The sequence below is a fragment of the Centroberyx affinis genome, unplaced genomic scaffold, assembly GCF_046629955.1.
Source record: "Centroberyx affinis isolate AG114_WGS23_722 - 3 ecotype Tasmania unplaced genomic scaffold, CSIRO-AGI_Caff_v1 ptg006012l_1, whole genome shotgun sequence".
Lineage (NCBI taxonomy): Eukaryota > Metazoa > Chordata > Actinopteri > Beryciformes > Berycidae > Centroberyx > Centroberyx affinis.
In genome coordinates this window covers 254-26,220 of record NW_027283058.1, presented here as the reverse complement: position 1 = coordinate 26,220, position 25,967 = coordinate 254, and the positions used below count along the sequence as shown (strand labels likewise).

Here is a 25,967-nt window from a genome sequence, read left to right as displayed (position 1 = left end):
CTTACTTACTTACATCAAGAGTAGTTAGTCACTCAGTCACTTAACTGATTTAATGCTAGGAGTGACTTATGGGGCGCCGATTGTAAAGTAGCGCACGCTGAAATTAACAGCAAGATTTCGTCACATTTAGCTCCAAACGTTTAAAAAAAAGTGGTGTCACTTTTTACCAGATTTACAGCAATATTTGTGAACTTTGTCATATTTACTTTTCTTGTAAAAAAATATATTAAATATAATGTCAATCTTAAATCTAAATATTAAATGTTAAACCTAAATGTTTAATCTAAATATAAATGTTAAATGTTAAACCCAAATGTTAAATGTTATATCTAAATGTTAAATGTTAAACCTAAATGTTAAATGAAAATGTTAAATGTTAAACCTAAATGTTAAATGTTAAATCTAAATGTTAAATGTTAAACCTAAATGTTAAATGTAAATGTTAAATGTTAAATCTAAATGTTAAATGTTAAACCTAAATGTTTAATCTAAATCTAAATGTTAAACCCAAATGTTAAATGTTAAATCTAAATGTTAAACCTAAATGTTTAATCTAAATCTAAATGTTAAATGTTAAACCCAAATGTTAAATGTTAAATCTAAATTTTAAATGTTAAACCTAAATGTTTAATCTAAATCTAAATGTTAAATGTTAAATGTTAAACCCAAATGTTAAATGTTAAATTTAAATGTTAAATGTTAAACCCAAATGTTAAATGTTAAATCTAAATGTTAAATGTTAAACCCAAATGTTAAATGTTAAATTTAAATGTTAAATGTTAAATCTAAATGTTAAATGTTAAACCCAAATGTTAAATGTTAAATCTTAATGTCAAATGTTAAATCTAAATGTTAAATGTTAAACCTAAATGTTAAATGTTAAATGTAAAAGTCAAACGTTAAATGTAAATGTTAAATCTTAAATCTAAATGTTATTGTTATTGTCATTTTTAAACAGACCATAGATCATGAGTTCTTTACCCATCTCAGAGCTGATGAAGTTCTCAAACAGTCCAGCCATCAGTTTGTTGGAGGATTTCTGGAACAGAACCACCACCGTCTCATTCAGAGGGTCTCTGTTCTTATCCAGCCAGCCGATGATGTTGTACGGCACCTGGGAGACATGATCATAACAATCAGTAGCAGTCACAGGGGTAGTAGTGGTAGTAGTAAAAGTACTTATTTGCTATTTTATTGTGTTACTACTGTTTTATTGTGTTGTTTTATTAATCATTTTTATTGTGTACTTTGTAACTTCTGTTTTTGAAAAGTGCTATATAACTAAAGTTTATAATTATTATTATTATTATTATTATTATTATTATTATTATTATTATTATTATCATAGTAGTAGTGGTAGTAGTAGTTGTAATAGCAGTGGTAATAGTGGTAGTAGTATAATTAGTGGTAGTAGTAGTAGCAATAGTAGCAGTAGTAATGTGGTTAGTAGCAGTGGTATTACTATTATTATTAGTAGTAGTAGCAAGTAGCAGCAGTAGTAGTACTAGTCGTATTTTTGTCATTATTGTTATTATTTTAACATTATAGAACAATTAGTTATTAATAGCAGTAGTAGTAGCAGTGGTGATATTAGTGGTAGTTGTAGTACTGGTAGTACTGGTAGTAGTAATAGTAGAAACAGACTCACCACCCCAGCATAGTGAATCAGCTCAAAGTGAGTCTCATATTTGCGTTTCTTGTCGGGTCGAGGTCGCAGGAAGTTGGGCGACTTCCCCAGATGGTTGTCATAGAGTTTGGTTTTAAAGCTCTGGTCCGTGGCCTTGGGAAACATACACTCCTCCTCCATGATGGACAGAATACCCAGGGGCTACAGACAGTGAGAGAGAGAGAGAGAGAGAGAGAGAGAGAGAGAGAGACAGAGAGAGAGAGGGACAGACAGACAGAGAGAGAGAAAGAAAGAAGGATGAATTGACATACAGTACAGAGGCAGAGGGAGGCACATGAACCACAACTATAATAAACCACATAATAAATATAACATGAAAACCATTTTTAATTAAGAAACCTCATATAGTAAAATGTGTCTACATTCATTCCCGAACCGCTAACCTTCTTATTTTAACCCTAAACCCAAAGTAATTTTAACCTTAACCCTTACCTTAACCTAAACCTTATCCTAATTCTACTAGTCTTAATCACTTTGCCAAAACTGTCACACACACATACACACACACACACCCTCTCAATCAGGTCTATGCAGGCCTGCAGGTCCAGACCGAAGTCTATGAAGGTCCACTCGATGCCCTCCGTCTTGTACTCCTCCTGCTCCAGGATGAACATGTGGTGGTTGAAGTACTGCTGCAGCTTCTCGTTGGTGAAGTTAATACACAGCTGCTCAAAGTTATTAAACTGGAGGGAGAGAGAGAGGGGGGGGGGGGGGGGGGGGGTGGAGAGAGGGAGAGAGATCCATAAACAATGTTCTTATTGCCAAATGTCCAGAGTTGATAAGATGATAAGAATGGTGGGACGTTTCAAAAAGGCCACATTTGCAAATTGCAAAACCCAATTAAAGGTATAATATGTGACATTTCCGCATTAAAATATAAAAAAATTACTAGACCTATGTTATATATTTTTTTGAGTTGTGTACTTACATTATCCCAAATGTTTCCAACAATGTTCAAACCCAGAGAAATCCATAATTCTATTCAAGGTAACGTTGCGTTTCAATTGGTCGCCTGTCAATGGCGTCATATCCCTTTACCCCCTAACTTCCTGTCATGGCGTCATATCCCCTTTACCCCCTAACTTCCTGTCATGGCGTCATATCCCCTTTACCCCCTAACTTCCTGTCATGGCGTCATATCCCCTTTACCCCCTAACTTCCTGTCATGGCGTCATATCCCCTTTACCCCCTAACTTCCTGTCACGGCGTCATATCCCCTTTACCCCTAACTTCCTGTCACGGCGTCATATCCCCTTTACCCCTAACTTCCGGGGAAACATGGGAAACACCAGATGATCTGTCAGAGAGTGAGGAAGGAAGTCGGCCAACTAGCTAGCTAGCCGCTCTGTTGTTTTTTTCATTCTGTTGTTTTTATCGCTCACTGTGACGGATCAGATTATTCATTCCCGTTTGCTGCGTTCTGTCGCCGAAGCTGTCCCCGTAAAAAAAACTCCCATGATCCCACGCTGCTTCACGACGTCATCAAACTACGTCTTTTGTTATTGTTTTGATTGAGAGAGCCCTAGAGGCAGAAATTACACACTGTGCATTTAAATTTCTATGAGAAAAACAATAAATACATTTTTTCTGTGTTCTAATAATTAATGTGAAACATATTTGGTGTTGTTAATTGCCGCAGAACCTTTTCATGATCTTTCTAATTTAATTATCTGGGTTATGCTAGCATTTAGAGACTTAAAGAAAAAAAAATGTAATGGTCATGCTGTTTGACAAGCGTGAAAAGGTTATTACACCAATATTTACACCATTTAAATTTCACTGAAATTATAACACAGAAAAAGCAACCACAGATCAATCTATCTATCTATCTATCTATCTATCTATCTATCTATCTATATGTCTATCTATCTATCTATCTATCTATCTATCTATCTATATGTCTATCTATCTATCTATCTATCTATCTATCTATCTATCCCTCCCTCCCTCCCTTCATCATACCTCAAAGATCTCGAAGCCGGCGATGTCGAGGACTCCGATGAAGTACTGTCGGGGCAGAGCGGTGTACAGCGAGTGGTTGATGCGACTCACCAGCCACTTAAACATCCGGTCATAGGTCGCCTTGGCCAGCGCACCCACCGCATAGTTCACCTACACACACACACACACACACACACACACACACACACACACACACACACACACACGCCAGTCAGATTCATTGACAACAAACACAAATTGATTTCAGTGTTGCTGTCACTGTAAGTCCATGATTTAGTACAGAGATGAATGGATGGATGGATGGATAGATGGATAGATGGATAGATAGATAGATAGATTGATTGATTGATTGATTGATTGATCACCTGTTCCACAGTCTGTCCTCTGACGATGAACTCGTTCCCCACTTTGACTCGGGGGTTCAGCAGGCCTTTCAGCAGGTCAGCAGAGCTGATGCCCATCAGGTAGGCCGCCTTGTCCACACCTCCACACACACACACACACACACACACACACACACACACACACAGTGTTACATTCAACTAATTAGCATAGAATTATTCATACTTAGATTCTGTACATCAGTATCGAACTTTAACTCACACGCCTTATCAGCAGATTTAAGCAATTACAAAGTTACAATGAAATAAAAATACTTTTTCACATTATTAGCTAATTTTCCATGTCATAACATGGAACAACATAACACCTATTTAAGAATCATTAGAACATTTTTAATTTCTCGTATTTTTAGATCAAAATCCCATTACTTTCACTTATTTTTACGAGTTAGGCATACGGAAAAAAAATTCAGCCAATGAAATCGTCACATATTTTTTATAACTTTTTGAACAGATTTTTTCTCACATAAATCCCCCAAGTCCATGTCACAACCCCCACAGCTGGTCTTCATGGGGTTAAATAGTCAAACAGGCAAGTTGTTGAAAATCTACTTTTTGTCACTTTATCTGCACCTTCCAGCAGTTAGATTACATGGGTTAGTACTAATTAGGTTATGATATAGATTATTATCAACATATTCTCTCTGGCTCTTCGTTTGTTAAAGTTGTAATAGATTACACTGTGTTGTAATAGATTACACGGTACATAAGCGTGTGTCTTACTCTCGGTGCCGTCGGCCTCGGCCTGCTCCTCTCTCTGTTTCTTCTTGAACTTCATGTTGCCAAAGTGCATGATGGCTCCAACGATCTTATAGCAGCCGTACTTCTCCTCTGGAGTGAAGCCCAGCGTGTCCATGGCATGCTGCGCACGCACACGCACACACACACACACACACACACACACACACACACACACACACACACTTGAGCAAGGCACTGAACCCTACTGACTGAATAAAAACATCAGCTACATGCCTGATACGTAAGTGTTAATCAACAGGGAGTGTCTGAAATGAACAAGTTGTAAATATGAACTCTAGCTTTTAGAAATTAAAATTATATATAACTATGTAATAATAAGAATCATTTTTACTTTAGTCAGTACATTTTAAGTGGAAACGGTCAGTTGCAGCAAGAGGCAGCGGAGCTCGCTGCTTCAACTGACAGCCGACTCTGGATTTTCCTCTATATTAAAATTCCATTATGTTTACTTTTCATTTTTTGTGTTTTTTTTGGTAGCATACCAGGTGAACGTAAAAAAAAAATCCAACCACTTTTTGCACAATCCGCCCTTCCCATCATATGAAACTGTCAATTTTCAGTTAACAATAGAGCTTTTATGAATAAATTAATAAAAAAAACATGTATTGTATACAAAACTCTACGAACAAGTAATCCATTACAATAACCTTACATTGTCATTAATTGATATTCATTTACCCCTTAATTCATGCAAAATCCCCATAAAATTAATTATGAGTAATTAAGGGAGGAGATCCCATCGAAACCTCCTTAAACACCCCCTTAATGTTGACTTCTTACTTCCTAATATAATGAAAAATTCAGGAACTTTCCATTAATAACTCAACTTTTGTAAGAAATACTCCAAAGGGCTTGGGTTCTGATCACAGAGGAAAGAATTCTCCATTTATTTGCTCCACAGTTGGGAATTTTTATGAAAATGACGGAAGCACTTGAGTGGTCTATAGAGGGAGTTCAATTAGAATAAAATCAGTGTCTTTTGAACAAGGCAGTGTGTCATCAGAACGGAGTCATTCCTATGTTCCCAAGGTCCTATGTTCCCAGGGTCCTATGTTCCCAGGGTCCTATGTTCCCCAGATTTATATGGCACATAATGGGAACATGACAAAGGGTCCTATGTTCCCAGGGTCCTATGTTCCCCAGTTCTAGGGTTAGGTTGGTTGTGTGTAGATGTTTACCCAGAGCTCTGACCACAACTCTTTCACAGAACAGAGGGGCTTTTTATCAGAGCTATCCAGGTTAGGCACTGCTGCACTGGCCATCCACCATTGTACCTCACTCCTTCTGCTTTTGAAGTAGGAAGTAGTAGTAGTAGTGGTATCAATACCACATATAATATTTTTTTTTATGTTGATGAGGGGAGAAGAGAACTTTGAGAAGAACCCCCTGGTCTGGGCATCCCCAGTTCTAGGGTTAGGGTTAGGGTTAGAGACCTTCAAAATCAAATAAAATGATAACCTGGTTTAACACTGGTTTTGTTGTGTTTATATAGCTGTTTTGAAGCCTTGTTCCAATAAAAAAAACTGGATAATATTTATGAAATATTTTAACTTGAAATGGGTCAAATTTGACCCGAACACAATAGGAGGGTTGATGTGTGTTAACAGAATATTGAACTGGGGAACATAGGACCCTGGGAACATAGGACCTTGGGAACTTAGGACCCTGGGAACATAGGACCATGGGAACTTAGGACCCTGGGAACTTAGGACCCTGGGAACATAGGACCATGGGAACTTAGGACCCTGGGAACATAGGACCCTGGGAACATAGGACCCTGGGAACATGGATACACTCCCATTAGAACACAGTGAGTGTGTGTTGGGGTGAGGAGTCTCTCACATCAGTGAGCCTCAGCTCCTCTCCGTCATTGATGCCTTCCACTGTGGTGACGCCCTGAGAGCAGAAGTGGTAGTCGTAGGGGTTGGTGGTCACCAGCAGCATGTCTGCAACACCGGACAGCCTCATTAATATAAAATAATATCAGTTCATTATCATAACTCTATAACCAACCCGGTCTCACGGCAGTTCGTGAAATAGTCACAAAATTTAATGTGGTGATTCGTGTACGAAACAATTTTTCAATTTGCAGCATGACTTTCAAACTAATGTATTTCAATTGGAAGTATCTTTTGTGCCTGCAACACGTCAGTCAGGACTCAGGAAGTAGTGTGACATTGAAATAAAACGGTGGCCAGTTAGGGTGTTGTGGTCAGGGTGGAGGATGGGTGTATATGTTTGCCTTCGATACTGACGACTGGGGTTTGATTCTGAGTGTGTTCAAAGTACATTTCAACTGTAAGCCACATTTAAATTTTTAACGAATGTTTTTCTTATTTAACCATGATCAGACCATTTCTCTAACCTTAACCAAGTTGTTTTAGTTGCCTAACCATAACCGTAACACAAGTAGTTTTATTTGCCAAAACCTACGTTTTCAAATTCGTGGTGGAGGAACGTAATTCAGGTCGTGGTGCAGGCACGTTTTTTAGGTCGTGTTCATTTCACGAAAAAAATGGCAAAATCATTTAAAATAGATTACATTTTCGTGACTATTTCACAAACTGCCGTGAGACTGTGTTGCTATAACCCTGACAGGAGAAATGTTGAAAACGAGTATTATATTTCATGGGGAAGCTCTTGCTGAGCTCTATCTGATGGTCAGAAGAGCACATTTTAATCATAAACAAACTTGAAATAAATCCAAAAGACTCAAGTGTCCAAAATGCAAACCCTAGATTACATTTGGTGCAAAAAGGGCAGAGCTGCATTTAATATATTTTTTATAGATTATCTGTTTTCTGAACCTTAATCTCTGTAGCAGTATCAGTGGTTCCACAAACACAATACAAAGCAATAATTATCTAATATGATCAAGGCTGGGAATTTTACAAGCCGGCCAATCGGTGACCAGTACTCAAATTGGGCATTGGAAAAATTATACCCACTAGCTAAAATTTCAATGGGGGCTAATGTAGATGGTTGGGATACCAGTAGGCTAGTGCGCGAATACAAAATAATTGGTAACATAGAAAATGTATCAACATATCTATGAGACAATATTATATTAATAATATATGATTAAAATGACTAGAATTATGATTAGATAATATACCTTGATAACTTGTACTTGTGACTTATAACTAGTCAGTTCACTTCTGGCTCATGACTTAATAAAATCTGGTAAAGGGAGGGGATCTTTGGGTGGGGATCCTGGCTTGTGATTGGATGGTATCTGCTAGTGGGCGGGGTTATACCTTGTAGTTCTGGCTTGTGACTGGACATGATCTGGTAGTAGATGTGGTAGCTTCTCTCTCCTGGCTGCTGGAACACAACTCTGGACTTTTCTAGAAGGTCTGACAACAAAATACACACATTAATAACACACATCAATACCACACACACACACACACCTACTGAACTCAACACAAATATAACACAACACAATACAAGTACTGAACACTGGTGTCAATTAAAGTTACAGACCATTTACTTCTGTCTACTTCTAGTTTACATTTACTCCAGTTGTTTTGCAGGCTGTAAACATTTTAAAAACAGCACATATTAAAAACACTTATATATATATATATGACATCAACATCAACAACAACAAGAGAAAGAGAGAGAGAGGGACAGACAGAGTGAGAGAAAGAGAAAAAACACGCTAGCTAGGTTTCAAGCTAGCTAGCATGTTTACAACACTTGAGTGCTGATATCTCCAACTATGCTGACTGTGTGCAGAAACAGGCTTAAAAAACACCGGTATTACCCTTCAACAAATTAAAACTAGTTGGGGTTTTTCTAGAAAATCTGACAAAGTTAACACACACACACACACACACACACACACATGCACAGAACCTACATATGTCGATGTCAGCAGATGCCAGCTTCCCTGTCGGCCCAAAATGAATCCTGATGAACTTTCCCTGAGACGGAGACAGAGACCCATGATCATTACAACAAACTACTGTTCTTGTCACGCAAGCTAACAGCACAGAGTAGAGGTGGGGACTCGAGTCACATGACTTGGACTCAAGTCAGACTCGAGTCACAACTTTAAATTCAGTCGTCTGCTGGAACAAATCTCATCACTTTCAATCTAAGTCATTTACACAAACACAAGATCTCAAGTCAAGACTTTAGAAACCTTTTCAAGTCATCAGAGTACAAGTCAGAGTCAAGTCCCAAGTCATCAGAACCCAAGTCAAGTCCCAAGTCTTCTCTTCATGCAGCAAGTCAAGTCTCAAGCAGTTAAATTCTGTTTTCTGAATTTGTATGGAATGATTGAATTTATTGAAGTTGAAACTGATTATAGAAATCAAACTCATGATGCTCTTACCAAGTTTTTATCCTATTAAAACCATATTGCATTGAAAAGTCCTAGATATTTAGTTTTCTTTAAGATATTAAATTGATACTGGACTCCTGATTTGTTCTGACTTGACTTGCTGTTCTACATTTAGACTTGAGACTTGACATTAATGACATGGACTTGACTTGGACTTGACTTGATAATCTACATTTAGACTTGGGACCTGACTTGAGACTTGTGCCTCAAGACTTGAGACTGACTTTGGACTCAAGCAAAGTTGACTTGGTCACATCTCTGGCATAGAGCAATACAAAAATGCATCCTAAACTACAGCTTTGGTAGTCTTGATAAGTTTTAAGCGCTCACAAAGCGAGAGGAGTTGTCGTTGCGGATGGTCTTGGCGTTGCCGAACGCCTCCATGGCCGGGTTAGCTTCAATGATCTGGTCCTCTAAAGATCCCTGAGTACACAGACAGGTGAGAGAGAGAGAGAGACAGACAGGTGACAGATTAGAGACAGGTGACAGACAGACAGACTATTACAGAGACAGCCAGGCTGAAGGTTTGGCTTCAATGAGCTTTCACTGCAAGAAGTGAGTGAACACAGGTCAGAAAAGAGAGAGAGAAAGAGAGAGAGAGAGACATCAGAGGAAGAGACAGGTTAGGAATACAGACAGGTCATTACAACCAAATATTACAATTTTGCTTTGCTTTCTGGGTGATTTTTGTGACACTATACAGAGATATACATATACACAATATACAGTAAAATACAACACAGTACAGAAAAACTGCATAGCCTTTTTGTGTTTTTGTATTTATAGCACATTCTCATATCTTCAAGTGCTATGCATGTGTTTTAATACCTAGATGTGTGAATATGTGGTGAAAACTCCAGGGAAAAGAGCATGTGATGTGACAGTCTGTTTGATAAGGCTGTTTATACTGTTGCAATGAATGAGATATGAGCATCAGCTAAATGTTTCAACGGAAATGTCATGAAAAATGTTACTGCATTAAAACTGATTTCCTGTGAACCAACCCCTCTGTAGTAGGTAAATGGTAAATGAGTTTTCCACACAAAAGTTATAGAAAATAGTTCAAAACTCCAGGGTTTTATTTTCTTGGGCGAAATCCTTGACCTCCAAACTAGAGCGTAGCTTGTTATCAACGACCAACAACAAGATACTAGATACAGAGGGGAAGAGGGAGGGAAATCTGAAAAGTTGGAAAGCCTTATGTAACCCAGGTGAAAAGGGGTGTCAGCTAATAACAGTCTAGCCAATCCCAGACCGCTCCCCGAAATATACATATCCGGTGTTAGGCAGGGTCACGTCCTCTTCCTCTCATTCCACTCTGGCTGGTCGGCGTGTTGGTAGACAGCATTCTCGACAGATTCTTTCCTAATAAACTCTCTACAGACAGCGGTCAGGTTTTTTGTGTTGTTCTGTCAGGTGTGTGCCTGGATCACTTGGATACCTTGTGAAGTTGATGGCGAGCTAAACCTGGATTAGAATCGAACTGAACCTCCTTTCCACAGTGTGGTAGGATTGAACTGAACTTTTTTTTTTTCTTCTTCCGTCCCTCTTCCTGCACGGAAGCACTGAACTCTGGACTCTGAACTAACTGAATGAAAAAGGCCTATCTTTTGGTGGCTATTGTAAATTATTGCAATACAACATTTTGTTTAAAACTTACCTGTGTGTGTGTTGTGGTATTCATACACATTGGGCTCCTAACCGAGCACATCTTCTGTGCATCTAGTCTACTGGTCCAACTACAATTTCTAGTTAGTAAATTCCACTTGCTACATAAATTGGCGAGCTAGCCAGGAGCCCAATAAGTGTGAATGCTACTTTGCCTTTGTATTTTGGTTTTGATAAGTTTGTGACTTGTGACTGTTATAGTGTGATTTGACAGTGGAATTCATTCCACAGTCAGGGGTTAATATATCAAGTTCTGTAATCATTAGTGGTGTTACTAATACAGAAACCGACAAAGAAATGTTTGATTGTTTAAAGCGATATGGGTCGATAAAAAAGATAGTTCCAGTTGATGATTCCACCAGTGAATACCACAAAAACCTTATAGTCAAATTCTCAAATAGTTCTGCTTTAGCAGCTTTAGAGCCACTGTTGCCGTATACGCATTCTTCACAAGATGTGCCAGATGTTACTTATTATGTAAAAGCACTAGCAAGGGAGTACACGGCTACAATTGGTAGCAGCTGCACAACAAGCTACCTGAATTAATTAAAACAACTAGCAAACTGGAGTGGCAACAATTTTGAAGAAGTGAAAGACATGATGAGCCAAATAAGTGAACAACTAGAAGAGCAAAGTAGTAGTAGTGACCTTGGAGAGGAGCCATCAGTTCAACTACTCGAACCAACACGACCAGAGGCCGCCGTACCTGACCGTCAGGAGCCGCTGCTTCCAACAAATCCTACACTTACCTCAAATACCAGAAGAACTGTTTCCCTCTCCGGTAATGAATTAAACCCACCTGAAATACAAAGAGTTGTGGTTGAACACATTGTGAGAAAGGAAGACATAAGTTCTCACTCACTGTCTTCACTCCGACTCCGTGCTTTCTCTGGGAAATGTCCTAAACCCAGTAATGAAGCAGATTATGAAACATGGCGCTCTCACATTGAATTACTACATGCTGATCCTAGTCTGTCTGTCTTACACGTCACCAGACGAATTCTTGAGAGCTTGTTGTCCCCTGCAGCTGATGTGGTGAAAAGTCTGGGTCCTGAAGCCTTACCCACTATCTACTTACAGATTCTTGACTCAGCCTTTGCCACTGTCCAAGATGGAGAGGAGCTCTTTGCTCAATTCTTAAATACACTCCAAGACCCTGGTGAAAGACCCTCTGCTTACCTCCAGTGACTGCAGCTTACTTTGAATTCTGTTGTAAAAAGGGGAGGCATCCTGACAAGTGAAACAGAAAATCACCTCATTAAACAATTCTGCCGTGGATGCTGGGATAACACAGTCATAACAAATTTACAACTTGAACGGAAGAAAGACAATCCTCCATCCTTTTCAGAGCTCTTATTCTTGTTGCGCACAGAGGAAGATAGACAACTAGCAAAAGAGAACCGCATGAAGAAACACATCAGCTCATCCAAGCAACGAGTTAACTTGAGTTCGCAAAGCACTTGCATTTGCGGTGCAAAATCAGAATATGACTCTAGTGCAATCAAGGATCTTAGGAAGCAAATGAACAAGCTGCAGAGCCAACTAACATCTCTGATTTCTCAGAAGAAGACACAACCCACACCAAGGCATGAACCACGTCAAGTTAATGCATCAAAGTCTAGAGCTGTGGGTACTGCCATGCCACAACATTCAAACAAACCTAAACCTTGGTATTGTTTTAAGTGTGGCGAGGACGGTCACATTGTTACATCATGCAGTAATGCAGCCAACCCAAATTTGGTGATGGCAAAACGGAAGCAGCTACAACAAAAACAACAGATGTGGGACATGAAGAACACTTCATCTAGCCCATCAAACTAAATGCAGTCTCTGCGGAGGGACAGCCAGGGGCTGCAGTAAATCAATGTCCCAGAAAATGGTCCCGCCACAGTCCACTTCCCATCTGTGTAAGTTACCAAAAGGACTTATTGGCACCAAAAGAACTGCACACGTGAACATAAAAGGAACACAATTTAATTGTCTATTGGACACCGGTTCACAGGTGACTACAGTTCCCCATTCTTTCTACTGGAGCCATCTATCTGATGAAGAAATCAAACCCTTAATTGATATTCTTGAAATGGAGGGGGCTAATGGTCAAACTGTGCCATACATGGGCTACATTGAACTTGATGTCACTTTTCCACCTGAGTTCCTTGGTACAGTGGATGTACATACTCTTGCTTTGGTGGTACCTGATCTCAAAACTTCTCAGTCTGTGCTTATTGGCTCTAACACACTTGATGTTCTCTATGAGAAATACTTGGAAGACAAATTGTCAGTCAATCATCCGCTCCCCTATGGATACAGAGCAGTGCTGAAGATCCTTGAACTCAGACATAAACAGTCAAGTGACAGTTATCATGGCATTATCAGAATGCATGAAAAGAGTCCACAAACTATTCCAGCAGGAAGAACCGTTGTTCTGGAAGGAATTGCCACCACTCGCTTTTTGCAGTCAGAAAAATCTGTCATTGTCGAGCATCCATCCTCTTTCCCTTTGCCTGGCGGCTTGATAGTCAAATCCTGTCTTGTTGACCTTCCTAGACGTCAGCCATGCCAGTTGCCTGTCGTCATCGCCAATTAATCTGATCATGATGTCGTCATCCCTGCTAGATCTGCTATCGCAGAGATGAGTGCAATTCAGACCATCATTTCAAAGGAGCAAAGTGTTTCCGATCCAGTCCAAGTCTCTTCATCAGACTTTGAATCTTCAAAGCCACAGATCTGCCACTGTCACCCGGATGGAAAGATCGCATTACAGCAAAGATTAACAGTATTCCAGAAGTTTTTGCAAAACATGATCTTGACTTTGGCAGAACTGATAAAGTTACTCACCAGATCAAACTTTCAGATGAAACCCCATTCAAGCACAGACCAAGACCCATCCATCCCCAAGACATTGACGCTGTCCGTAAACACCTTCATGAACTCCTTGAAACCGGAGTAATCCGTGAATCGGAGTCTCCCTTTTCATCACCCATTGTTGTGGTAAGGAAAAAGAATGGCAGTGTGCGACTCTGTATCGATTACAGAAAACTAAACTTACAAACCATCAAGGATGCCTATGCTCTGCCAAAGCTCGAGGACACTTTCACAGCACTTTCTGGGTCTGAGTGGTTCTCAGTACTCGATCTGAAATTGAAATGGACGAAGCAGACAAATCCAAAACCGCCTTTGTGTGTCCCTTAGGATTCTGGGAGTTTAATCGCATGCCCCAAGGATTCACAAACGCACCAAGCACTTTCCAGCGTCTTATGGAGAAATGCATGGGAGAAATGAATTTGAAGGAAGTCCTTGTCTTCATCGATTACTTGATTGTTTTTGCACCTACCTTAGAGGAACATGAAGCAAGGCTAATGAAAGTGCTTGATCGGCTGAAGGAGTTCGGCCTGAAGCTGTCTTTGGAGAAGTGCATATTCTTTCAAACATCTGTTCGTTATTTGGGACATGTGGTTTCCCGCAATGGTGTTGAAACAGATCCAGATAAGATTTCTACCCTCGCAACCTGGCCGGTACCCAAAACCTTCAAAGAATTGAAGTCATTTCTTGGCTTTGCTGGATACTACAGAAGGTTTGTGAAGGGTTACTCTGCTATTGTCAAACCTCTCCATGGTCTTACATCTGGTTATCCACCATCACAGAAAAAATTGAAACCAACACTAAAACCAGAACAGTACCTGAACCCCAAAGAGCCATTTGGTGGCCGATGGACATCTGCTTGTCAGCAGTCCTTTGAAACTATAATTCAGAAACTCACTACTGCTCCAGTTCTCGCTTTTGCTGATCCCCAAAAGCCATATCTCCTTCATACGGATGCCAGCTCCACTGGTCTTGGAGCTGTGTTATATCAGGAACAAGAAGGAAAGAACAGAGTCATTGCTTACGCCAGCAGAGGGCTCTCTCGCAGCGAATCCCGTTATCCAGCTCATAAGCTTGAATTCCTCGCCCTCAAATTGTCAGTGACAGAAAAATTCAGTGACTACCTGTATGGTAGTCATTTCACAGTGGTAACAGACAGTAACCCCCTTACCTACCTTCTGACATCAGCCAAACTGGATGCAACCAGTTACAGGTGGCTTGCCGCACTATCCACCTTTTCTTTTAAAATCTTGTATCGTGCTGGCAAGCAAATTGCCAATGCAGATGGCCTTTCTCACAGACCTCATGGTGATCTATCAGATGATCTCAAGTCTCAGAAGGAGAGAGAGTGAATATGGAAATTCGCCCAACATCATCTGTCTGATCCTGCTTTGGTTTCCATTGATCAACATACCATCCAGGCTATCTGTGACAGACAGCACATCTATAGTTCAAACAACATGGATCCCCATAACCATCTTGCCCTTGTTCAATCGCTTTCCATTTCCACTGATGCACTGCCTGACAGTTTTGTGAATGACAGTCAGTTTGGATCCTCCATCCTTCCTCAGCTTACAGAAGCCGAGATGGCTGCAAACCAACGGGCAGACCAAACCATCAGACATGTCATATCTCAACTGGAACATGGAGAGACACCACCACCTACCTTGAGGGATGAACTTCCCGATCTGCCCCTTCTTCTTTGAGTATTAAATCGTTTGGAGCTCCGGAACAACATTCTTGTGAGGAGGAGGCAAATAGGACCTCAATGTTCCTATCAGCTTGTCCTGCCACAGGAATTCCGACACCAAGTCCTGACCAGTTTACATGATCACATGGGTCACATGGGAATTGAAAGAACACTTGATCTGGTCCGAGCCAGATTCTATTGGCCAAGAATGTCTGCCGATGTTTACAAAAAGATAAAAACTTGTGAAAGGTGTGTAAAAAGGAAATTGTTGCCTGAGAAGGCTGCACCTCTGGTAAACATAAAAACAACAAGACCTTTGGAACTTGTTTGCATGGATTTCTTATCATTGGAACCAGACAGAGGCAGGATCAAGGACATTCTTGTAATCACAGACCATTTCACAAAGTATGCATTGGCCATTCCCACACCCAACCAAAAGGCCAGGACAGTCGCAAAATGTCTATGGGACAACTTCCTCATTCACTATGGAATCCTGGAAAAACTTCACAGTGATCAAGGACCAGACTTTGAGTCCCAGACAATAAAAGAACTATGCGAAATGGCTGGAATTCACAAAATAAGAACCACGCCATATCACCCGAGAGGAAACCCGGTTGAGCGCTTCAATCGTACACTATTGGACATGCTTGGAACCCTAACGGATCAGGAAGAAACTCACTGGAAGGACTTTGTGAAACCACTTGTACATGCATACAACTGCACTAAGAATGATGTCACTGGATTTTCGCCTTACGGACTAATGTTCGGACGCCAACCATGACTGCCAATTGACTTAGCTTTTGGACTACCTGTTACCGAGAACCAGCATACGTCCCATTCTAAGTATGTTCAAAATCTTAAGTCTCACTTGGAGGAGAGCTACAAAATGGCAACAGAAAATGCAGAAAAAGTCATGCAAAGAAACAAAACCAGATTCGACAGGCATGTCACTGCCTCTGATTTAACTGTGGGAGATCGTGTATTGGTCAGGAATGTACGTCTGAGAGGCGAACACAAACTTGCAGACAAATGGGAATCTGAGGTTTACATTGTTGTAAAGAGAGCTGGTACTCTTCCTGTCTACACAGTCAGACCTAAGAATAAAGACAGTCCTCTCCGAACCCTACACAGGGACCTTCTGCTTCCTTGTGGATACTTACCTGCACCAAACCGAATTCCATTTGTGAAACGAACCGTCAGACCAAGAACTCGCTCAAATCCGGATCCTCCTGACAATCATATGGAAACAGACAATCTATCAGATGAAGATGAAATAGTTCCATCCCACTGGTACAGTGGATCGGCCAGCTCTGAACCTTCCAGATTCACCACCGTAATCGACATACCAAAAGATTCCATTATGGCACCTTCCAACATGGTTTCTACAACCTCAGAGACCCCACAACTCACAGCCTCTGATGATACAAACCATGCGGCAGCAGAGAATGCTGCTGAGAATGCTGCTCAGAACCTATCTGACTTACCTGATACAGCCGACAGCCCTGAAAGTTCAAACTTACCTGAAGATGCAGGACTCAGTTTAAACTTAACAGCCGACGATGCTACAGAGGAGGAAAGAGCATATTCTCCTACAGACAATGGCCCGCACATTTCCTTTGAATCCTCCAATACAGACAATGACAACAAACTTCCTATGAGACGTTCAACTAGAACCAGGAAACCTCCAGATCGACTTCAGTATAAACTTGGACACCCAGTATTGGATACTATCCAGTCACTGTTTCATGGGTTGACTACTGCCTTTACATATGCCTTAACAGACCCTGAAATTCCCAACTGTGTCATGCCACAGCAAGCAATTAACACCCAACCAGTTCTATGTTACGGGACATACATGGGATCGGGGGGGAGAGTGTAACCCAGGTGAAAAGGGGTGTCAGCTAATAACAATCTAGCCAATCCCAGACCGCTCCCCGAAATATACATATCCGGGGTTAGGCAGGGTCACGTCCTCTTCCTCTCATTCCACTCTGGCTGGTCGGCGTGTTGCTAGACAGCATTCTCGACAGATTCTTTCCTAACAAACTCTCTACAGACAGCGGTCAGGTTTTTTGTGTTGTTCTGTCAGGTGTGTGCCTGGATCACTTGGATACCTTGTGAAGTTGATGGCGAGCTAAACCTGGATTAGAATCGAACTGAACCTCCTTTCCACAGTGTGGTAGGATTGAACTGAACTTTTTTTTTTTTCTTCCGTCCCTCTTCCCACACGGAAGCACTGAACTCTGGACTCTGAACTAACTGAATGAAAAAGGCCTATCTTTTGTGTTTGTATTGATGGCTATTGTGAATTATTGCAATACAACATTTTGTTTAAAACTTACCTGTGTGTGTGTTGTGGTATTCATACACATTGGGCTCTTCTGTGCATCTAGTCTACTGGTCCAACTACAATTTCTAGTTAGTAAATTCCACTTGCTACACTTACTCCTTTCTTCACAGTTTCTCCCAGAGCGGCGATGATGGCAAAGTACTGAATCACCCGCTTGGTGTTGACTGTTTTCCCTGCGCCTGATTCACCGCTGACAGGAGAGAGGAGAGGTGTTAGACTCAGTTAGACTCAGGTACAGTCAGAACAAGCAAATAGTAAACATGTTGTCCCCCACCAGTGATGTAGTTCCACCCTTGGGTCAGTCAGTGATTGCTGAGTGTACATGAAATCTAAGTGAAATTGTATAAGCATTTTCGTATGGGACAATGAAAGGACAGATTGACCATATATTTCTGTTGCCTACTCTCAACAACAGTACTGTACAAAATATAAGAACTACAATACGCAATAAATACAATCCATACATTACACAATGTACACTACAATACAATTTATAATACAATATACAATATAACATACAACACCAGGAGCGTGAGTGTTATGAATAATATAAATGCTAAATGATAAGTGATATATGGTATTGCACAGTAGGTAAGTGGTAATATGATATAAGTAGTCAACACTGAGGCACAGTGGCAGTGCAGTGATGATGCAATAACAGAACAACAGTCCAACGACTGGACAATAACTACAGTGTCTTGTGGTTAGAGGTTTGCCCAAAAATTCTCCACTGACTCTCACTTCAACACATCAACCCAGTCTGATGTCTCCAAGTGTGTAGCATGTGTAGACTATTATGTTACCTATGATAACTTTAACTGTATTGCTTTACCACTGAGTCCCCATTCATTGTCCCCCACATTGTATGGTAACTTTAACTGTATGACCTGCTTTACCACTGAGTCCCCATTCATTGTCCCCCACATTGTATGGTAACTTTAACTGTATGACCTGCTTTACCACTGAGTCCCCATTCATTGTCAATGCCACCCCCTAGCGGCACAAAGTCAACGTTACAGTGTGACTAACTAACAAATGAACGAACTAACGGACGGAGACCGATCCATGGTCCCCCCTTTGGTGGGGGACAAAAAGATACAAACGAAGACAATTAAAGGGAACAACTTTGGCAACTTTAAATAACAGCAACTTCATGCTATTAACATAGATGGGGAAAGGCAGCAGCAGCGTCTCTAACTTACGTGATCAGCATCGCCTGGTTTTCACGATCTGTGGAGGAAAAACCAGGTGAAGTGAAGTGAAGGAGCAGCAGCCAAGAGGTCAGAGAAGCTTGTTACCAGAAGGTACCTAAACCTGTGCCAGTGTTAGTGTCATGTCAGCCATCTTGACTTCTCTATGTCTGTCTCTGCTGTCAACAGACTGTAAAATGGTATGAGTTGATAACTGTAACTATGCATTTACACTGCTAGCAATAAGCCAAAGCCCCCAAATTCCCCCATAATAACCTAAACATTAGTTTTGAAGGTGTCAACATGGCTCTGTCACAGTGAGTGTTCCCCTCAGTTTATCTATAGCGCTTTAGCAGTAAAGCTCTGCATCATTGTCCAAAGGCCTCGTAATGTAAAGTCAAGGTTTACGAGGAACCCAGAATGTTGTTTTCCACTCCTGATCTGTCAGAATAGCAACCACTGAGTCATACCATGCAGCTGCTGTGTGGCCATACAGTAGATTTTGGGGCATTACAGGCAATCAGAGGCATTTTGCACTTTAAAATATGTTTTTTAGGCCTAGAATAATATGTGTTTGCACCTTGTAATTCCTTTGTAATTGTTAGAATTTAGTTTCTATCCCATAAGGGGATTGCTCACCGTCCAAACAAAGGTCCAGGAATATTTCCGTACTCTCGTATTTTTGCCGGCTTGGAGAGACACGGATGCATTCATGGCGAGATCTTTTTCTGCTCCATATGTAGATCAAGAAGTAAAGCTACTACGACAGTTTTACTGTGATGGTAATCCATTATTTCAGATAACTACTAACAAACTTTGTGGGGGGGGCCTTAGTAGCGATCTGTGCCCATGGGCCCTTTGTCTCATAATCAGCCTATGGGGACAGTCCCCGGGTTTGAAGCTTTGACTCTGGATGGCACTGTCCCCGGGTTTCCAGTCCCAGTCAATGCAAAAAAGTTGGAAAAACAAATTGTGGGCGTGTCTTGTAGGGACCCTTCGCGGATTTACCCCTCTCTCTATTACTTTATTACTCCTATAAATGACTAAGGGGGCGTGTCATTTCTGTCACATTCCAGATTCCCCGGATTTACTCCTAAAAATCTGGTCACCTTAATCTGTATCAACTAGAGGGGATGAGATGAGATCAGGGTAACGTAGGGTTAGGACTGAAGTCATGGTCAGGGTTAGAGGTGAGAGGTTAAAGGTCACTCACTCAGCAGCATGTCGGTGTAGGCGTTGTCAGCAATGGCGTAGATGTGGGGCGGGGCTTCGGTGCGACGCCTCCCCTTATAGGCCGAAACCACGGCGGGAGAGTAGACCGGCAGCCACTTGTAAGGGTTGACTGTCACACAGAACAGACCAGAGTAGGTCTGAGAGAGAGAGAGAGAGAGAGAGAAATGGAAACAAATATGGTGAAGACAGAGAGATTGGAAAGAGAGAGGGAAGAATGGTGAGACAGACAAGGAGACAGACAGAGAAAAAGAAAGAGAAAGATGAACCAAGAGAGAAAGTAAATCATTCACATGCCATAGAGAAGAGAGTGGAGTAGACTTTGTTCAGACTGCAGGCAAATCCGATTTGTTTCTCAAATCCGATCTTTAGGACTGACTGTCCACTTTGTTATTTGCAAGTGATCAGGTCGGATTTGTGTGTTCAGGTACCGTTAAAGGTATGATATGTAACATTTCCGCATTAAAATATCTAAAAATGACTAGACCTATGTTATATATTTTTTTGAGTTGTGTACTTACATTATCCCAAATGTTTCCAACAATGTTCAAATCCAGAGAAATCCGTAATTTTATTCAAGGTAATGGTGCGTTTCATTTGGTCTCCTGTCAATGGCGTCATATCCCCTTTACCCCCTAACTTCCTGTCATGGCGTCATATCCCCTTTACCCCTTAACTTCCTGTCATGGCATCATATCCCCTTTACCCCTTAACTTCCGGGGAAACACGGGAAACACCAGATGATCCGTCAGAGAGTGAGGAAGGAAGTCGGCCAGCTAGCTAGCTAGCCGCTCTAGCCGCTCTGTTGTTTTTTTCATTCTATTGTTTTTATCGCTCACTGTGACGGATCACGATTATTCATTCCCGTTTGCTGCGCGTTCTGTCGCCAAAGCTGTCCCCGTAAAAAAAAACTCCCATGATCCCACGCTACTTCACGACGTCATCAAACTACGTCTTTTGATTGAGAGACCCCTAGTGGCTGAAATTACATACTGTGCGTTTAAGCTATCTGCATCAGTTGCTGTGGTAACGACATAGGCGCGTGTACGTACGGTAACTGACGGCACGTGTTTCAAATGCGGAACCAAAATAAAAAGCTGCAAACGCAGGATGGAGATGTTTCATCTTTGTCTTCAGCCACCGGACGGTCTAGTCGCCGTGCAGAATCCCTCTGTCACAGCAGAGCAGCAGCGACGGAGGGATTCTGCAGCAATGTTTGGTGCTGCAGTCACAGCTGCAGTTTGGTTTCTGACGCTCTGGATGTGACTCCAGCATCGTGTTGCATTGCGAGTGACGTAAAGGACAGTTTGAGTGTCCAGAGCTTCAGATGCATCATACTATAAAGTAAGGAATCTCTGTCTGTATGTGTGTCCTTCGCATATCTCGAGAACCGTTCGTCCGATCTACTTCACACTTGGTGGGTGTATTGCTGGGGACCCAAGGACGTGCAGGACGTGTTGGATTGGACAAGCGGCACATTCAATATTGATGAACTTTGAATAAACAAGCGAACAGTGCAGCAGCGGGGCTCAAAGCAAGCGACTGGAAGCGCAGTGTGGAGTGTGAAGCTGTTTGGATGAGCGGTTCTCGAGAAAGCTGCAAGCAGCAACAAGCATTCGGCCCGTTCCGAACAGGCATGTTTTGAACGGGCACTGCACTAGTACAAATCAAATGTCACAAAGCAGATTTGGGTTGCAGTCTGAACGCAGAGTGGAGTGAGAACAGATACTAACATAGATCATCCACATGCTGTATCTCCTCTTCAGGTTGAAGAGGACAGAAGCTTCGTTGAGGTGAGTCAACATGGCCATGTCCTCGAGCATGTCAAACTTGGGAGGGTTCATTGGCTGGAGGTCGTCCTCTTTCACTATCACAAACTACAACACATACACACACACACACACACACACACACACACACAGAAAAGAAAGGTTTAACGTCTTATAAGATCTGTAAGCAGACTAATCTCTGGCCAGCTAAGTTCACTTAACAGGAGTTCATCTTTGGTTTCCATGTTGACTACCTTGGTCTCTGTGGTAACTCACTTTGACTCCATATTGATTAACTTAGGGTACAATCATACCAACAGTTTTCTTTTCTTTGGTCTGAACAACAGTGGTAAAGTTGACTTTGTTGTATTTTTGTATTTGGTTCGTTCAGGTTCAAACTGACCAATTAGAGTCAACCAGGACTTGTAAACAAAAGTCACATGACTCGTTAGTTTTTGCGGGGGGGGAGTATTGTACTTTATTATAAACGTGTTTTGGTATACATATATTTCTTCTGTCCTGTTTGTACCTACTATTTTTGCCATATACATAATGTTTATATGCCATTATGTTTTTGTTTTTTTGTTTTTTGTTTTTTTGTTTTTTTTGTATGTATGTATGTTACAAAAAACATGTTGCAACGATTTGAGGATCTACTGTTTACAATGTGGACAAACACCAATAAAAAGTTTTGAAAAAAAACAAAAGAAAAAGTCACATGACTCGTAAGTATCTTGTTTATTGGACAGAGTTTTGGTAACCTCTCATCCTGTAAGTTTATCTCAGCATGATCTGTCTCTTCTTCTGTGGTGTTCAAATGAACACATGAAGAAACAGCTGAATATGAGCATCAGTCCAGACTTCATTTTGTTCTGCTAGGCTTTCCAAGCAAGAGGAACAACATCCGTCTCCTACCCACAATCCCTTGCATTTCGGGGTGGTTTCCTATAGTCGGTTGGATTAACGAACCGCACCCTAGTTCGGACTGAGACTCTCTGCACCGTTATTTGGTGCCACCAGAGTTCAAAGGTCATTGTTCTCACCTGGACAAATCAACTAAACTGAAGGAGGAAACGCTGCAGAGTTCAGATATCTGACGAACTACACACCCAATTAACTGATAACTGACCCACTAACTACTTAACAAGCGACTAACTGATTAAGAAATTAACTAACTGACTAACTGAGTGATGAAGTAATTAACTGCCTGATTGATTAAATAACTAACTAATCAACTGACTGACTGACTATCTATGTAACTGACCCGTCCATCCTTGGTCTCCACAGTAGACTTGTCTCCATTCAGCTCCCTGATCTCCACCTCGATGTACGCCTCGACCTCATCAGGCATCCACACACGCTTCGTACCTGGGAAACACACACACACACACACACACACACACGTACATACATATACAAACACACATACAGATATACACACATAAAAAGAAAAATACACACACATGCCCATACAAGCACACACAGGACAGATGTTTTTTTATTATGTACGATAAATTAATAAATAAATAATTCTAACGTCTAATCTGCTTGGATTGAAATGTGTGTGTGTGTGTGTGTGTGTGTGTGTGTGTGTGTGTGTGTACCGTCGAAGGCCTGGGCCTTGGCAGCCAGCTGCTCCAGGTTGGTGAGACGAAGGAAGCTGGCAGCTTCTCCAAAATCCTTCATCTCCAGGAACCGAGACATCTGACCAGAGAGACACAGAGACACGGTGCTGCATGTCGCATTTTGTTTCTGTCAAACTTAAGACCACATTTCCCATAAATCCTATCTCTCCCCCCCCCCCCCCCCTCCCAGGTGCCAGTCTGTTTGGTTTGAAGAGCCAGAAAAAGAAGAAGAGCATCTAACAGCCTTGATAACAGCCAGTCTGCATCACACCAGGTCAGCTAACTGTGATCCCACTGCAGAGCGCCCTCTAGGGTTTCATGGCTTTTTTAGTGAAAAGCTTCTCTGAACATACTGTATGTAAGAATAACAAGGACACACAGCTTCAGAGATGTGAAGCTACACAGTTCAGCTGTGCTGCAGAGAGGAGAGTGCAGGATCCTGGTTCAGTGTCTGCAGACATGCCTCCTAACAGCCACCAGGGGGCAGACAGGCAAACTGTGAGTGACTTACTTTCCAGGTCCGTGAGTTGCTTCGCATCTAAAAACAGCAGACTAGCTGACTAGCTACCAGGTAACTAGCAACAACTCAGACTAAATGAAACAAATTAATTAAAAATTTATTTTATATTTAGCAGACGTCTATTATATAATATCTCCAAATGAATAACTGTTTTTTTTCAGCCCACATCAAACAACTCCACTGTACTGCCAGCTTTCACCAAACTGCAGCTGTGTGAATAGAGAAACTAAGGCAAGTCCCAACTAAGCTAAATTCATAACAAAATCCCACGGCGGCCATTTTGAACCCCCAGGGTGGGTAACTCTACCCGGAAGGCTGGCAGATATACTGTAGCATTACTTCAGATACACTGAACAGTTATCAAATTAGCTAACAATGTCAGGAATAACAACTACAACAACTGCTTCCATTTAGCAGGGAAGTTAGCTAGCTTACAAGCTAGTTCGCTAGCTAGCTATGGATTTAAATCACCTTTTGAAAAAAAAATTTAAAAACTTTTTATTGTTGTTTTGTTTTTGTTTTTTTGACTAAATCTATGCTTGTAAAGAAAACATTTTTACAAAAAAAAATAAAATAAATAAAATTAGTGCCTGTAAAGAAAAAAATCTTTCCAATAAAAAAATTAAAAAAAATAAATAAAATGAGTGCCTGTAAAGAAAATAATTCTTCCAAAAAAACAACAACTAGATATTACTCGAGTGCGAGTCACCATACTGACATACAGTACAAAGCCAATGCACAGTAACTGCATGGCCAGTCAACCTGTGAAACTAGTTTATCTATTTTAATTAACATCAACGTTTATCTCCATAGCTGTTAGAGAAGCAGATTCCACATCACTGAGTAGCATTTATTCATTCATTTTTGTCTAAATTAAATCTAAAGTCTAGACAGTTTATTTATGTAGCCATTTATCACAATCAAGTCTCTACCATACATCATACATATACAGTACATACTACATACTGTATACTGTATATACACATCATATACATCCTATACTAGGTCATATACATACTTCATATACATCATTTACTACATCATATACTACATCATGTACTATATGTATGTACTATAATATACCAATCTAAGAACATGCAAACTCCACACAGAAAGGGGGGGGGCAGAGATTTGAACCCACAACCTTCTTGCTGTACGCTGACAGTACTAACCACTGAGCCACCGTGCCACCCAGACATGACCTTTGACCTTTCAAACAAACAGAAAACAGCTGTTTTAAACAAAACAAAACAGTATACTCACTGTGCCGGGTTAGTCTGGATCAGAACTGGACTCTGGACTCTGGGTTCGGCTCTGAAGCTCGGTGCGTCTCGGTCGTAGTTTGTGATCTGTGCGTCAGAACAGAATCGGTGTGTGGACAGAGCATCACCCTGCTTTATAACCTCCCCGCCAAGGTCAGCGCGCCATGTGACCTCCTCCGCTGCAGCTGATTGGTCGGACCGTGTCGGTGGACGGTCATAAAAGGCCTGCTGTGGTCAGGATCACCAAAATGAAGAGCAGAGCAACTGGAAGCCAAACTAAAGCCCACATCCGCTCCCTCCCCATCCCTCTCTCTCTCTCTCTCTCTCTCTCTCTCTCTCTCTCCCTCTCTCTCTCTCTCTCTCTCACTCTCTCTCTTTCTCTCACTCACTCACTCACTCTCTCTCTGTCTGTCTGCCTCTCTCTCTCTCTCTCTCTCTCTCTCTCTCTCATCCCTTAGTCAATCCATGGACTATCTATGGTCTATCTATGGTAATTGACTATCCATCTCTTCCTCTCTGTCTCTTTGTCTTTCTTTCACTCTCTCTCTCTCTCTCTCTCTCTCTCCCTCTCTCTCCCTTCCTCTTCTCATCCCCATCCCATCCATTCTGGCCTGACCTGGACTAAATCCATCTATGGA

The 25,967-nt window shown here is 41.2% G+C and overlaps 1 protein-coding gene across 1 annotated transcript; it reads right to left on the bottom strand.

Moving 5' to 3' along the window:
* Positions 1 to 960: 960 nt before the first annotated feature.
* On the bottom strand, positions 961 to 23,626 carry LOC139637975 (myosin-7B-like; the record flags this gene model as incomplete). The annotated part of the gene is made up of 17 exons (XM_071511981.1): positions 961 to 1,114; positions 1,649 to 1,828; positions 2,200 to 2,370; positions 3,650 to 3,799; positions 4,015 to 4,133; positions 4,774 to 4,912; positions 6,655 to 6,758; positions 8,070 to 8,168; positions 8,678 to 8,741; positions 9,494 to 9,586; positions 14,422 to 14,439; positions 17,842 to 17,923; positions 18,936 to 18,963; positions 20,137 to 20,293; positions 21,887 to 22,030; positions 23,187 to 23,290; positions 23,527 to 23,626. Coding segments are annotated over 17 exons (1,906 nt in total), but the record flags the coding sequence as incomplete, so codon positions are not given.
* Between the last annotated feature and the right edge of the window lie 2,341 nt (positions 23,627 to 25,967).